This window comes from Epargyreus clarus, unplaced genomic scaffold, assembly GCF_041222505.1.
Source record: "Epargyreus clarus isolate Ecla_fem2 unplaced genomic scaffold, WU_Ecla_fem_2.2 ptg000009l, whole genome shotgun sequence".
In the NCBI taxonomy this organism is placed as follows: Eukaryota; Metazoa; Arthropoda; class Insecta; order Lepidoptera; family Hesperiidae; genus Epargyreus; species Epargyreus clarus.
Window position 1 is genome coordinate 3,887,684 of NW_027332217.1, and position 17,869 is coordinate 3,905,552.

At 34.4% G+C, this 17,869-nt stretch overlaps 1 protein-coding gene across 1 annotated transcript; it reads left to right on the forward strand.

The window, feature by feature from the left end:
- Positions 1-2,085: 2,085 nt before the first annotated feature.
- Positions 2,086-7,411, forward strand: LOC140744643 (uncharacterized). Its single transcript, XM_073076262.1, has 5 exons — positions 2,086-2,207; positions 3,081-3,131; positions 3,918-4,004; positions 4,215-4,448; positions 7,319-7,411. The coding sequence occupies exons 1-5, from the start codon at positions 2,169-2,171 to the stop codon at positions 7,346-7,348; spliced, it is 441 nt and encodes a 146-aa protein (XP_072932363.1). The 5' UTR covers positions 2,086-2,168; the 3' UTR covers positions 7,349-7,411.
- The last annotated feature ends 10,458 nt before the right edge of the window (positions 7,412-17,869 follow it).

The window sequence follows — 17,869 nt, forward strand, 5'->3', positions numbered from 1 at the left end:
TTTACTTTCAAAACAAAGCTTAAAAGCTCGCATCCCGTTCAGCTCGGAAAGTGCACAAATGTTTTTATTTCATACCTCCGAACTCCATTTTGTATCACTCAGCCGGTTAGTCTATATATATATACTACCTTTAACTCACCGGATAGTAGCCATTTTAAGTTTTCACCTTTAAAATTACAATGACGTTAGTGCTAATAAAATACATCTGTGAAGAAGTCTTTTTGAATCAGGCGTTGTTGCTTTCACTTACGTAATACAAAAGGTGCGATGGTATTTGCGGTTTGAGTACATGTCATAAAATAATATAAAATATTTCATAGCACAATTTATTATAAATAAAAATAATAGCAAAACTTTTTAAAACAAACAGACAAACTATTCATTCATTTTATAGCCAATGGCTATTACCGGGTACCAGGCGAGCATAATGCAAAAGATGTAAGTTTAAACGTGTATCGCTATAGTCGCTAAGCGTGGGTATGCAAATGGGCCTTTGTATTGGAGGAAAGTTTTAATGGCCCACCTAACACTAGTTTAAAAAGTTCTCTTATTCTCAGATACTTCGCGAATTTCATCACGGCATCGTTATTTTATACTGCGCTTAGATGCTACAATACAATAAGTATACTTTTATGAATTTAGTACAAACAACCTATATTTTTTAACTTTTTCAAAGGCAGCGTTATTCGATTTTAAATTAGTTCATAGACATTTTATTGCACTCAAAACAACTCAAGTTTAAGGCTAACATAATTATTCTAGGAGTACTATAACTGTTAAAGGGAACAGTTATGTGGCGAGGGTATCATGAACACTTGTAACCCAAACACATAGTTGCGATATAGTCCGCGTAAAACTGCTAGTCCTCTCTGAATATAGAAATGAATCGCGTTGCCATAGCAAATTGTATGAATACACCTGCTAGCAACAACTTTATAGCGGACTAGCGTTGTGATTAATCCCAGATAAAAAAATATTTCTGAGGTCGACCACATATGCGTTGATACTCCTGAGTTCTAAGTTGAAACGCTTCAGAAAACTTTCTCCTTACAACACCCTACCAGAATACAGCAACGCTAAGACTGCTGTTATGGGGCAGAAATAGATAAGGCGGTGGAGCATCCGGAGTCAAACCACAAAGGGTTTCCACCATCACCTGTATTATATCATATTATATACTACCACCATGCTACCATGGAGTTGGTAAACAAGGTGCCTAACTGCTACTCCCAAAACGTAAATAAGTACATTAATATAATTCTTAAAACTAATAAATTAATAACAATGTTATTAAACTTTCCTTGTACGTCAATATCAATGTCAGACCTATATTCCGAGAATGTTGCACTCTGACTCCGAGATACTGTTGTTTATAACGATATCAGTTAATGCACTTCACGAAGGCACGTGATTCAAGAGAATAAATGCTTTAAATGTTAGTAAATAAACATTATCAAAGGGGCCTTCGTGAAATGAACTACTAGTTTACTTTTTACTACGAATGTTGTAGGGATGTGCCTTACTTACAAATTTTAACGAAATCAACCTAGCAAATGAAATATAACATACAGTAAAATAATTTAAATAATTTAATTGTGTTATCATTTAGCTTATGAATATTATATATTAAATACATTTGCATTTTGCGCCAATTAGAAAATGTATTGACATCTCAATATTCTATTATTTTATTATTTTGTATTGTTCATAATAATTATGAGCTTGATAATTAAAAACAATTATCTACGCGGTTCAATTCATATAAAAATATTCCACAAAATAGCTACTGATATAAGTCAACCAATATTTACTTGCACATTACTCAAATAAAATGAATATATTGTTAAACACCTATATATTTCTCAATATTTAATAATACGAATATAAACGATCTACTAAGTAGTGTCCTTTTACTCGTATCTTTATATTCAAGTCAACTGTACTTTCCAATATCCTGAAAATCAAATAGCGCATATCAATTAAAATCTACGATTAATGTATGTTTAAGAGTTATTCTTAACTTTTATGATTCAAAATTTATATTAAATCTAATCCTGAATTCCCTGCATCGTGAACCCTAGTACGTGTATAAATAATAGTGGTGATATGTTCCTTTCTGTTTATTTACCGAGACCTCAAGTGAGACTATCGAAAGGGGATCGTACAAAATGTTTCGATTATTATTTTTCATCTCATTGTTTATTTTGGTAAGTGTTTGTATCATAATTTTTTGTTCAATATATTTTTGTACATTTTCTTGATAACTTTATAAACATACGTGATTTTGTATACTTTCTCGATCAGTTTATTTTTGCGTGAGTGATAATAATAATATATTAATGTTAACTTGCAATTAAATGCATTCGTATCATTAATTACAGAGTTATCAATGTCAAATTATATATTGTTTAATAGATCTACATCTCTCTTCCCTTTATTAAATTAATAAGATTAAATACTGTATCGTTTTTAATATTTTAACATTATATTTATTTATATATTTTTACAAATTTACTTCGCTAGAAGTTTGTTTCTACCTGTATTAACGAAATACTTCGCCGAGGTGTAAAATGTTACTCGTAGTTTTGGATTTTACTTATTGGTATGTGCGTGCATAAGATTCGAACCTCGGACCTCCCGATTGAGAGCGTGCTTCCAACTATTAATTTATCTTGTGTCTCACACAGTAAAACCACAGCAATGGTCTGTGAGTGAAACATTAACTGGGTTGCAGTATTAGCTTTATTATACATCATAAATATTAAGTCTATTTATTTAAATGTGCTTTAAGAGTTATTACTTATAGTATATATTTATTTATTTATTTAAACTTTATTGTAAACCGATACAAAGTGGTTACAAAGGGCGAACTTAATGCCTAGTGGCATTCTCCACCAGTTAACCCTTGTTGATAAAGAAATGTTGTGGTGGGTGTTACGTTAAAAAACAATGAAAAAAAAACAAATGCAAAAAAAAGAGAAATGAATATATATATACGAAAAATAAATACAAATATCTATCTATCTATATTAGTAGTAATAAAGATAAAAACATTTATAATTTTTATTTATCTTGTTCAGGGAACACATAGTGACCTCTTATTGCAAGAAAGAAGTAGAGGCGCTACATTGGTAAGTGTTAATTTATTATTAAATTAATAGTTAAATATAATAAGCTTCATCCAAATTGTTGTCTCTAATGTTGTCTTAATTATAAACAGGAATTATTAGGAATCAGGATTTTGGCTTCATGCAACACCGTCCAACAACTTAGGGTCAGTGTTAGACAATACATCATTTACCATTGCTATCGGCTTGCGACTAGGTTTACCTTTAATTCATCCACATTGTTGCCCTTGTGGAGTTCAGGTAGACCATTTGGGACACCACGGCCTATCTTGTCGTCGTAGCGCCGGTCGCCAATCGCGCCATGCTGCCCTCAATGATGTCATCCGCAGGGCTCTTGCTACCGTCAACGTACCGGCACAATTAGAGCCGAACGGTGTTGTACGAGACGATTATTAAATTAGAGAATTATTATAAAAACAAAAAAAAATCTTAAAAGTATACCTTTGCCACTACCACAATTAAGTCGAATCTAACGACACCTCATACTTTATTAAAAATTCGCCAAGTCATTTGGCACTCAACCAATTCTAATTTTGGTGTAAGTAGCGTCATCTGTTGACAAATTCTAAAGTTTTAACAAAGGATTGAAGGTGACTGCAGACGAAACCGTACTGTGAAGCTGTAAATCTAATAATTGACGATTAAAATCATGTGGTAAAAACCGTTACAGCAATATTATCTGATAATTAATATCGACTAATATATTTTTTTTCATTTTCAAATAAAATAAAATCTATAGATATTATAAAAAAAGTAATTTCACATATGTATTGTTAATTTTGTTTACAGAAACCAATATCAGCATGCTGTGATATCCCAGAATTAGGAGATAGTAAGCCCTTGGCTGAATGTTCAAACCCTAAACTGCCCGGCCCGGTAAGAACATAGAAAAACATTATTGTTCATTTAACTTTTTTTGGATTCTTCTGCATACGATTTCATGGGTACCATGGAATTAACTCTTATCAAAATTCATAATGTAAATATCTGTCAGCCTGGGAATCGAACCCAGAACCCTCTAAGGCCTATGGTGACCGTTAAACAACGCGGATCGTCAATTTAATAAAATCAATAAATCAATTTCAGTGCAACGACGTCCAATGCGTCTTCGAGAAATCGGGTTTCCTCACAGACCGTAAAACATTGAACGTAGAGGTGTACCGGAATCACTTGCGTAAATGGAAGGAGACTCATAAGGGCTGGGACCTCGCTATCGACAAGGCGATCACGGATTGCCTCCACAAGGACCTCCGACAGCACCTGGACTATCCGTGCAAAGCGTATGATGTCTTCACTTGTACCGGGATTGCTATGTTGAAGGTAAATAAGTTTATTCTTATTATTTAGTTCCTAGGAGTTAGAGAGCATCTTTTTTATGCGTCTGCATAGTCAAGTTTAGGTAGATCAACTCTTTCGTTGAGCGTTGTAATCATTGCAGTGATGCCATGAAGCCTAATATACTAAAATTTATGAGAAATTTCTTAGTCTTCAGGTACTCAGAAAAATCAATACTCAGCTAGGCCAGCTAATATCATGTAAAAGCAAAATTAAATTTAAATAAATATAGTTAAAAAAACTAAAAAACACGCTTTTATGATAAAATCAACTAAAAAGTAGAAAATAATTTTCAATCTAAGAATCAATTAAGGAACAGTAAATTGTATAATTGTGAAAAAGCGTGGAGTGCTCCACTTATTAATTTTCGAAAAGCACCCCACACTTTTTCCACAATTATACAATTTACTGTTTACAAATTATTGTGTAATAATCGTGTATTGTCATCGGTTTTTGATAATTCTTTAAAATTTTGAATTAAACTGAACGTTCAAAGTGGATAAAAATCGGGCTCAAAGATTCCGTTACTGTTACATACATACATACAAACGTACAACCCAAGCTAATAAAAGCGTGTTAAAAATAATTAGGAGATATTAATTCATTAATTTATGAAGGTTAATATTTTTGACATTATAATATATCACTTGTCAAGTCTTATCAAGGCACTAATGGGCAGTTTGTAAACATAAAAATCTTTCCTGCGATAATAAAGATTTCAGATACAAAGGTAATATTACTAGTGTAAACTGCAAATAACTGAAGATTCGATTAAATATACCCCTGAGAGTAATCCTGCCTTAGAGTGGCCTTACTCGGGTCCAATTCATAGCTCTCAATAATTCACAGGCGCTAAATGTTACCTTGCGGGTTTTGAGTAGACTCATTAATAAAGACTTGGTTTGACCTGTAAGTTCAATGTTGCCGTATATGATTTTAGACTAAAATTATCGCGGAATTGTGACATTTTCATATGTATGATAAGCGGTTTATTTTCTTTATTGGCGGTATTCGTTATGTTGTCACGAATGTTGCAACCAATTTCTTCAATGTCGATAACATTATGGTATAATTTTGTATGTAATATAAGATTTTGATAATTCCCTAATGTAAGTGTAAGTTTATGAAATTATATTCATGGCTTTCAACTGGCTTTATAAAGAAGCAAAATACCACACATGGGGAGAATAAATGTCAAACACTTACTACCGATTGGTAATAAGTCGGACTGTCTTATAATGAAAATCATCCATTAATTAATTATGAAACAGGATGAACATTTTTGAATGAAATTTTCTAAATATATACTTATTTATTCCTGTGATTCATAGCAAAGAATTAAGATTTAAGACAAATTTTAAAAGAAGAAAAGTTGAGAAAATACTGATATCTATTTTTTTTAGCGAGTTTTTTAAATTTAATATTATTCTTATATATGAAATTAATATTATTCTTATATAGAAACTCTTACCATTACCTTACCATCACCTTAGAAAGCTTATTATGTGTACTTGGAAATTATAAAGAAAAAATATAACAACAATTGTACTAATGCAAAATAATTAACATAATATTCAAGTTCAAGAGTTAGTATTCAAATTATTAATTTTCAGCTACACGGTGATAATTTCAGTTGGTAATCCCACATCCCAATATAAATGCTAATAGCAATCCTTTAAGGTCCGCGAAAGGAAATCTCACGTTGTTTAGATGCAAACGTGGAACACCCAGAATTAATGTGTAATTAAACATTAACATGAGACCATTTATGTATCATGCTATTTAATTATGAAACTGGGAAATGTTTTTTAGTTAATTGTATCAGGCGTTACTTTGCGGAAATCCATGCTATTAAGTTAGGATTAAAACTACTCCCCATCAAACCAGAACACAGCAGCTACCACCTTCAAATCATATATTATTAAATTTTAATAATTTCTTAATTAGTTTGTTATAATCTTATAATATAATTCGTTTTTACCGAGGATACCAAAAAGAAACGGATTTTCGCAATGTCTTAGAAGGGCCTTGGTTCCCTTATAAAAGTGATTAGGTCAGGTGTTACTATTCTACCTTATAACAGTGTTACGTTAAGCACCTTAGAAGTAAAAAGGTACTTACATACACCAAGACTTAATAGAGATTTGTGATGCCCAGTTAAAGAAGTCACATCGAAATAAATAAAAAATATATTGTTGCAACTTGACACTTCCTGTATGTAATTTACGTAAACGAGCATACAGCGAACACGATGGTAAATGACTTCCACCCATGGTCATTAAAATCAAATCAAATCAAATCAATTTTTTTTATTCAAAATAGGTTCTTTACAGAGCACTTTTTGAATGTCAAACTACCACCACTTCACAAGGTGTTTCGTTATGGAGAAGACGCGGCGAAAGAAACTCCATAACACACATCTTTAAAAAAAATGGATTTTACAATGTTAAACTTAACCTAATGGTACATGTGGAGCTGGAACTACTTCAGACCACACCGTTTTGTCAGTCAAATAATCACTTAGTTTATAGTACGCTTTTTTACATAGCGTTTGTTTAACGACATGTTTGAACTTTTTTTCTGTGAGATTCAAACCAACCAACTCCATTACTATGGGATAGATAATATACTTATCACTCTTGAAAAATTGGTCGCCACATATGTACGTCAGCCTCTTCTAAATAGGCGAATTCGATATGTTCCATATTTATCTATGTGGTAACAGCAGTTGATAAGTAAGTTTCAAGAAGATACACGCAGTGTTCCACTAAATTAAGACACCTAAGTCGTCGGGATTTGATTAAAATTCTACTACTAAAACGTTTCTATTATTAATATGTTATTATTTGTTACAGAAATGTCCACCAGAAGCCTGGAAGTGCTAACGAGAACGCTAATCGTCATTTGACTCTTCCGTATATTGTAACTGAATAAATATAACTACTTAATCGTTGAGTTAATGTACTAATCACCGGACTTGACCTACGTTGTCTGCGATGTGCATACAGGCGTCCCTATAAATATTAATTGCTGTATTGTCTAACGGCTTGATGGAGATCTAAGAAGGAATGCTGTTTAATTAACTCGTTGGCACAATAGCGATTAACAATAGAAAAGTTTTTGTTTTGCTATTTTGTTACGGCGGCCTTTCTTTATATTCTTCTTTATAGATACACTATAAGGCTAGGTTTTTAGTGTCTTTCTATTTGAATAACAATCTGAAAATATAAATATATTGATGGTAATTTAAATATTAACATTATCATTAATTACCTATGCTTTCACAGTCGGATATAAGTGTCCTCTCAAAAAAAGATATCAAGGAAATTATAAATTAAATTCAATGATGTACAGATCTAATTTCATGACAACATTATTTTTAGGATAGAATTTTACAAGCTATGTAGTATATAGAGACGTATTTAAGTTAGAAAAGACTCAAGTAATTTTTATATTAACGTTATATGAACCTTACCTATTTAAAAATAAAACAGAATATTCTTGCTATAAAATAGTACAAAGAGATGCTACGTTATGCTTTAAGGGTGTGATAACGGATCTCCCTGAGGGAGGTTAGCTAGATAAAGATCTAAAGAATAGCTCGCATTCAGTGTAATACAAGGAATTCCGAGTTAGTCCTCCGGATAACAACAAATCAATAGCAGATGTAAATACTATTAATGAGCGGCAGTTACTTATCTTTAGCATAGATAAGTATCGATATCTCACCGCCTTGTAATTGAAGGAAGCCATTAAATGACTTAAACAGCTGACAATTCTGTCAGCCGTTTAATGGTTGTCATGGTGTAATTTACGCGGAATAATGCCAAAATGTGCAGTTAAGACACGAAACCGAAGCAGAAGTGCGAAGAAATATCGTTTCATTCGTAAGCGATCTAAAAACTACATTTTTTTTAATTTTTTTCAAACACGAAAATAATTGACAGTGACAATTGTCAAAAGGTTACATTTTCTTGTTAGGAGCAAGTAATCTTTACTAATCTATGATCTTTAGGTGGACTACCTTACCGACACAGGATAATGTGGGATTCTTACTGCACTAAAACTCCTCCGGTGACCGTCCTTGGCATTGCGAAGAGGACTCCGGGATCTCCAATGGAACACAAAGGGATTCCTCTGAACGCGTTGCCCCTTCAGGCTCCACTCAGATGAGCACAAAATTCGCCACAGTTCATTTTGTACCTGGAAATACAAGTCCACCTTCCCGTTTATTAACTAAAATTAGCTAACTATAAAGCTTAGTAGATAGGTACTAAATATAACACTTAACCTACATATTCTAATACTTCGTTTAATGCCACACTAGCTACAAAATAAGCTTATTATGAAACTACAAAGAAGTGAAGTCTATAAATAATTATCTTATATTCCTCAGACATTCTCACATTTCATAGTTATTTATAAACGTGACATTGATTTTATTCAGTTTTCTCCATAGCCTCGTATCGTAGGAGCGGACGTCTTTTATTCAATAGTTATTATCCATTGTTGAAAAATAGGGCAATATACATAATGTTATGTGCACAAGAATTAGAATAAAGTGACCTAGGTATAGTGATCCATAAATTGCATTCAGACCTTGAATGACAAACGTGTTTTAATGTTATTGGAATGGCTGATGCAGTTCATCTGACAGTAATAAATTGAACATTATTCATATAGACACACTATTTTTTAGGCACATATACACTATTTAGCGGCAGTGATAGCTTAGTGGTTAAGAAACTCGGCTTCTTGATCGAGGGGTCTGAGGTTCCAATCCCAGGCACCTCTGATTTTCCAAAGTTATGTGCGTGTTACAAATGAATGATCACTTGCTTTAACGGTAAAGGAAAACAACGTGACGAAACCTGCATACCTGAAAATCTGTAAAAAAATATGATTATATAAAGTATACCAATTCGCACTTGTCCAGCTCGGTGGTCTATGGCCTAATCCTTTTCATTCTGAGAGGAGACCCGTGCCAAACAGTAGGGTAGTAATGGGTTGAGGATGATATATATTATTTGTTATCATGTGGACTATTTATGGTTTTACTGCAGATACGAGTACACCGTCACCACGCATGTTCCTAAGATGCAAGGTTAAACGCTGCTTTGAAAGGTGCAGTAAGTGCATTTTAACTTAGTTCTCAAGCGTAGTAACATGTCACTTCCCGACCCAAGGTCACCAAGGCTCTTTAGAGTTGGTTACATGTGTCCACTTACCATCGGGTATGCTTTTATCCTCATTTATTTTAACTGTGTAGGAAAAGATAGCGAGGAAACCTGCATCTACCAGAGTGATTAAAAAAAAACAGTTCGCAAAGGAACGTGAAGTCTACGTAAGTATACGAACTTCGGACACGGCGGACTATGAACTCCTCTCAGTATGAGAAGGAACAAGCCGAGGTTCCGGGTTCGATCCCCGGCTAGGTCATATGATGAATTTAGATATCTGTTCTGGGTCTAGTGTTTGTGTCGCCTTTGTGTCGTTTCATGGCATCTACGACATACAAAATTCTAGTGCCCCACACCCTGTATCTGTAAAAAACCGTCTTTTTAATGGTATACATTATATCATAAAAAATATATCTCATTGGCAAATTGCTAAAGCCAGCATGCACCATAAATGTGAAAACAAACATATATTGATGTAATTAGGTGCATATAGAGCCATTCATACTAAGCCTAATATCCAGGACAATGAACCTCAATTATTCCCTGAAGGTTCGAGAGGCACTTGACACTGATTCACGCACCGTGATGCCGCCTTGGACGCCAACAATTACACGCTTACCTACGCATACAGCCTTCGTTTGACTAAAAACTTATGTTGGTCTAGCTATTCGTGTCTAGTTATAGGCGTAGATATAGCTTTGTTAAGGGGGATCCAAAAATATCCAAAAATATATAAATATTGATATTTATCGGATATATGATATAATTGATGATAAGTCGATTTCTAAAATTTGTCCACCAGAATAATGTTGAGCATTTGAAGAATGATTTTTTCGTCGTCTGTTAGGGGTGGGAGAGCCCCCTTTCCATGACAGATATCATATTATTAGCTGTCGCTACAGCATTAGCGTTAGGAGAGTATATACGGATTTTGACAGAGTTAGTAGTAGTGGTCAATCCATATAGGATATTTTTAAATAGTGCAGCTTCTCAAGAATGCGACAAAAGCAGCCCTTCCAAGCAAGAACGCAATAATCGAACTTAGGCACCAATGGTGACACATCCATTTGTTGACTGCACCCGATACCCTTTAATATTGTAAGTCACTTACAATTTATATATAACGCAGGGATATGCACACTTCTATATGCATGCGCATATTATGTTAGAATAATTACAATGTTATATGAAAGATTGTATTTAAATCGTAACGAGTCCCACGCAGTTACACGATAGAGGACAACCGCCATACTTCTACCTCACATTATACAGCCCAAGGTTAAAATGTTGAACAATTTGTCCTTTACTATGACTTAGCTTATAATCCTTAACTTTGTAACATTTCCGACCATACACAATAAAATTGAGGAAAAGATGCAGCAAAGGTTGAACAATAAAATTTAAACTACCTGAAATAACGTCATAACAGTAACTAGTTTGATGCATATCGCATTAAATCAGCTCGAAATACCAACAAAACAAAAACATGATTTATAACCCGTGAAAATTATCACAATAAGTTTGCCTGTAAAACTCACAGTATGCCGTAAATAAGGAGGCAATTTGATACATATTTACGCTGTTTTTTAGGGTACCGTACTCAAAGGTTAAAAACAGAATCCTATTACCAAGTCTCTACTGTCTGTCCGTCTGTCACAGGGCTCTATCTCCTCAACCGTAACATATACCACCATAGACCACCTTCTAGCATTTGAGTCTTTCGATCTTTTATACTTAGCATATTTTTGATTTATTCTTGTTTTGTATATATTTTATATATCAGGATTATTGTTTATATGTTTTTTATATATTTATTATTGTTACTAGTATGTGTATATGTATGTGTATATATAATATATTACATTTTATTTTACTTTTGTGTAAATGCCTACCACATAATGTCGCCATCGCCCAGGGTTGACTGGCAGAGAATGCCATTAGGCATTAAGTCCCCCCTTGTTACCCTTAGTTTAAGGTGTTTCAAAATTAAATAAATAAATAAAATAAATATAGACACTTGAAATTTACAGAGTACATATAACGGTGGCCGCTATAATAATAAATACTAAACATAAAAAGTTGAAAATAAATAGGGGTCGCCATACAAGAAACCGCTATTTTTCGGCGTTTTACGATTTATCTATTGAACCACTATTTGCAGATCATTGAAATGTAATTCTCCTGTTATGACAACAAATACTAAAAATAAAATCTCAATAAAAAAAAATGATGCGAAACCCTCCGTTTGCTAGTTCAATTTACACTTGCTAATTTCTGCAGTATTTATGCCGTTTGTCCGTCCGTGTAAATGAACCGTTTATCTGATGGTAAGTGAACACTTCCGTTCATAGTTCTGTAATCATTCCTAAACAAGATTGAACCTACTTTATATATTGCTACCTTTGAGGACTACGTTGGGACTCCTTATGTACTTAGCCCTTACCACGCCAATCAAAACAACGTTTGACGTAGCTGTTATAAAGGAGAGTTCTTAAAAAAAGGTGGCCAATATCGTGGTGGTACATAGTAACTATTTATTAATCTGTGCCAATATTATGAAAGTATCGATACGCGCTTGGCCAGCGTGGTGGATTATATCCTAAGCCTCTCTAACATTGAGAGGAGACCCGTGCCCGAACTAATGGGACTTCAATGGGTTAACGATGAAGAATGGCTTGTGATGCGATATAAGACGAACCATGGGATGAACATATTAGCAGAATGTATATTGTTCGTAATGTTTAGTGTTATCAAATTCTATTTGGGGTTAATCAAATGATTACAAATAACAATAATATGGAGCAATGGCTTACATCGACTGGACATGCTCATTTAATACCTTTTTTATTTATTTTTTAAATGGGACTAACAGACGAGCATGAAGTCCACCCGATGGTAAGTGACTACTGCCGCTCATGGACATCTGTAAACAACCACAGATAGGATAGGATTACATATTCCTACCTGAGGTCGGCTACAGATGCGCCGCTACCTCTGATAACTGAGCTGGACCGCGTCGGAAAATGTATGCCTTACCACACCCTTCAAACCAGAAAACAGCAGCGCTTGGCACTAGTGTTAATAGGCAGAAATAGGTGTGGCTGTAGTGCCGCCGGAGTTGAACCACAAAGGATTATGCCACCTTAAAGTGCCACCCTTCTTCTAATTCATGAAAAAAATGCCAATCTCTAATTTGTTTATATAATCATACAAATTAATAAGTATATCAATTAGAAAATAGTATTGTCATCACTCCAAACTTCAAGTACTGTAGGACTACCATGAGTTTACAAAAGTATTACTCGCTAGCGACTGCGTAAAATAAATGTATGAAAAATTGTACAGCGCCTCTGGTGGTTACTCGTAGAACTAAAATCCGTAGTGACGTAACTCGATACGTAAAAAACCTATCGAAATCAAATCGCTAGCGAATGTCATTATGATCTATTGCCATACAAATTCGGTCCCATGAGTCATTAATTTGACAGACGTTGACAAGAAATACCGTAACGATAGTAGTTATGTTATTCACTAGACAAAATGACAATAGTTTTCTATTTACCATTTCTATAGTGGCGTTTCTATGCCAACTCATGGTAATGCTACTGATCCACTGTCGCAATTAGTGTAGTAACTACATTAGAATATAGATCACGTTTCGCCAGCAATAAGCGTTGCCTTAACGAGGATGCAGCTAATGACTCATTAACTGCGTCTCAGTTGTGCAAATACTACTGAAGGACTGCATTGTAAAATACAAAGATGCGGAACATAGAACATAATAATATAATTATAAGTGTAAACACATATTTTTTGTTTCGCTTTGTGTTACAGAGAGGTAACAATACTAGCGACAGTCCATGTCGTTGCCGATTGTTGCTGATTGTTACCATTTCTACCCAATAAAACAGTGTTACGCACTGCTGTGTTATGATTTGGAGGGTGTGGTAAGGGAGACATACTTTTTCGAGGCGTTCCAGCTTTGTCCTCTTGGGTAGCGGCGCATCTGTGGCCGACCTCAGGTAGGAATCTAATGCTGTCTGTGGTTGATTACAGATGTCAATGGGCATGAATAGCAACTTAAGACTAAGTAGACCGAAAAATGTTGTAAAAAGATAAGTAAGTACGTATGTTATTATCAAGTAAAGTCCACAAGTCAAAGCAAAAAAAATTCTTAGAAAATCCTCTTAGCTGTCTATTAAATATTTATAATTATAACTAAGTAGTAGAAAATCAATTTCCGTGACTTAATTAAATGCGACAAGAAATGTACCAACTTTTATACTCAAGTAAACTGTCAAGTAATTATTTCTCGGTAATGAAGAGCACGACTCGTATAATGATAGCTAATCTATTATTTACTTAAAATATAGAACTGTATACTTTCTATATACATACCTACTTGTAATATACCGTTGATATTTACACCTGTTATTCATATTATCAATTTATTCAATTGTTGCCTTCGATCACTAATAAGAACGTTGCCCACTAAAGATCAAAATAAATTTTCTAGTGGGCAGAAATAGTCAAATGTTCATCTTTGTCTAGATTATCATAATAAACGCTTTCTACACTCACAGCCCCACACTAGGATTCCCTGTATCGTGGGTGCCATGGACACACACAGACAAATACACAAACACTTAGACCCAGAAACAGACACCTAAATTCATCATTTAGATATCTGTCTGGCCGGGGATCGAACCCGAGACCCACTGCGCGTCAGACCGGTATGGTTACCACTCCGCCACCCGGGTCGTCATGGGGCCTAGATTACAATAACGGGGCTAATGGGTCTTAAGTTACAAGTCGGGAATGAAATAAAAAAACAATGCAATTTACCTGAACTACATGGTATAACTACATGGTGTAATGATTGTTCAAATGATTCACCATTTTAAAATTACCTATTTGCTACAATGGTGAAGGAAAATATCCTGAAGAACCTTAAATAACTGAGTTTTCCGTTTATATTCATAATGATGTATGACATTCAATAGTAAATGATCTCCTTTATATTCTTTGTTTTCTCTGAAAGAAGACTAATGTTCAGTAATTATACAATAATAAGATAATTTTAGTATCCAATGTGTTATTGAATAAGTTATTACTAAGTACATATTTTTATGGAATTAAATACAAACGAGTATGCACTCCACCTTTTTAATACGATTAAAGTAATAACAAGTAAGTAGCCACTGCCGCTCATACAAATATGTTATCAACCTCAAAACGAACGAATTGCTACCTGATCTCGGCCACAGATAACTTGTTACCTCAGAACGGAATTGACATGTCTCGCCTCTCTCTTAGTTGACCCTCCAAACCAGAATGAAGTAGATCGGAATCGAACCACGCAGAATTCTACTTTTGAACATAACTTGAAGATGACAGAATGCATTGTCATTCGACTCCAGAGGCACCATCCCTTGGTATAGTTTTTGCCTAATAACAGCAGTGTTAAGTGCTGCTATGTTACACTTTGAAGGGCGTTGTTATGGAGATATACTTATCCGAAGCGTTCCTTAGTCCTCAAGGATAGCAATGCATCTAAGGCCGACTTCAGATAAGAATTTTATCTCATCTCGTGTTGAGTCGTCCATGGGCGGCGGTAGTCACTTAGCGACAGGTGGATACTTGTTAGCTTAAAAAAAACATTTTAAACTACATTAAGTACAAAGTAATGCACATAATAACTACCATAAAAAGTCGACCACAAAGCGTGGTTTCACACCTATAATGGTTTATGAAGTATTGTGAGCAAATAATATACTTTTAATACAGGTAAATAGTACCCATGTTACTGTGGTTCTCATTGAAAATATAATCTTTTATCTATTATGAACAATTTTGCGTGGTTATAGAGATTTTAGCAACGATATAAGTGGTACATAATAATCAGGTATAAACGATACTACCTACTGGAATTTTCCTGTTTACTTTAATCTAGATATTTTAATATGTGCATTTTATTTATCAAACAGGTAGTTTATATATTCTCACTTGCTTACTGTTAACTATGTAAGAAAATTTACATATAAGTGTTCATATAAATCCAATTGCAGTTAAATGATCTCTTTAGCCCGCATACAAGTAACCGTTGGCCCGCGGGCCTGTACCCTTAGTATGAGTTTTTACGTTTTTACAAAAATGACTGTTTTTGTATTTGTTTACGTATTTCCCATACATTTCCAATCAGTTTTGATACAGTCCGCTGGGGGCACTGATTGAATGTATGGGCAAATACGTAAACAAATACAAAAGCAGTTATTTTTGTAAAAACTCATTCTAAGGGTATACAGGTGGCCCGCGTAGGAGTGTCAGCCTAGGATCCGGCCCGCGGTAGGATTTAGGGTGTGTTCAAATTTCGTATACTTATATAAAACTGGAATTATTGTCTTGTCGACTAATTTCCTGGGCAGCAAAATTGTACTCATGTACGTTTAGAAGACGGGCAAAAACATTTTGGTTTTGTTTCGTCGACTTATTTTTATAGAGCACCTATGTTATCCCTTATGCCAGGGGCGTATAGGCGATCAAAAACTTTTTGTCAACCTTTTTCATATGGTACAAATCTGTCAGTACCTTTCTTAAAAAAATAATAAGGTTGCCTAATATCGTTAGCCTATGGACGTCCATAATTAAAATACACTCAAAAACAAGAGTATAAGATGAAATTAATTACAAAAACGTTACCTCCCTCATTGATAAATTAGGAATGATGGCTTGATTGTAATAAAAGAAGTTTTGAAAATAAGTAACAGCATATCCTTTTATCTAAAATTATATACGGCACTACGCGAATTTCCTTTTCAATCGTCAGTCATAGATGAAAAGTTAAAGCACAAGTCTAATTAGGTACTTTATGTACACGAATACAGAAATTTTGAATGTTCGAATGAAATATATGTATTATTATTGTGTTTACTGAATGTTCATTTTAATTATGATAACGTGACTTCTGAGGAAACCATCTCAGGCCTCGGGAGTAGTAACTCATCAATGATCGGCTTTACGTACAACTTATGTTATATGTATATGAAGTTGGTTACAGATATCCGTGGACGGCAGTAACAGTAACTTACCATGATATGCTTACCATGATGCTTAAAAATAGTCTATATCACTCTTACAATTAAGAAGATAAAATACGTTGTCATTCTGGCTGTAGGGCATGCCAAAGAATGAGACATACATACAACTTGCAACGTACAACTCGAAAAAATATTCCCTCGGCAGTCAAGTAAAAAAATAACAGCAAAATACGAGTAGGCATAAAATCATTTCATATTGTGTTCCTCTCTACATTTGGTCTCTCTACATGTGATCTCTTCTTTGGTCACACCTTGATGGCTTCCCGTGCACTAGTCACGGACGCTGGTCGCAGTTATAAAACCTATTGTGGTCTACGTCACACCATCATTGCACCCTCGTTTCTCCTGAGATCAGCATCATGTTCGGATTCGGTGCTTTAGTTTTGATTGCTACTGTTTTTCAAGTGAGTAAATATTTTAGCTTAATGAATGTGGTTTAAAGCTTTTCCTTATTTCAATTTGTTTGTTTTTGGTAATTTAACACATACTTTTAAACATTTTCCGGAATTACTGTAGTGATTGTAGAATTTTAATTTTCTAGTTAAGATGATAGTTAAGTTTTATTGTTCCTCTCTAATAAAAATAATGTTGTAATCGGGTGAGCTTCCGTATCAGGCAGGCAGTGATAGCTTAGTAGTTAAGAAACTCGGCCTCTCGATCGAGGGGTCCAAGACTCAAATCCCAGGCACGCACCTCTTAATTTTCAAAGTCATGTGCGTATTAGAAATTATTATAATTATCACTTGCTAAACGGCGAAGGAAAACATCGTGAGGAAACCTGCATAACTGAGAGATTTATAAAAAAAAATCTCAAAGGTATGTGAAGTCTACCAATACGCACTTGGCCAGCGCGGTGGACTATGGCCTAATTCTTCTCATTATGAGAGGAGACCCGTGCCCAGCAGTGGGACAGTAAAAGGTTGATGATGATGATGATGATGAAGTTTCCGTATCGATGAAGCTTTACCATGCTCACTATAAATTATATACCATCAAATACTTGAAAGTCTAGCACGCTTTTGGCAGCACGTCTAGCACGCAGCAAGGGAACCTAGGACCATATGACAAAAAGAATAATCTTGGCAATGTGGGTCACATGAATGTCCTATGGGGCGTTTTTAATGGGTTT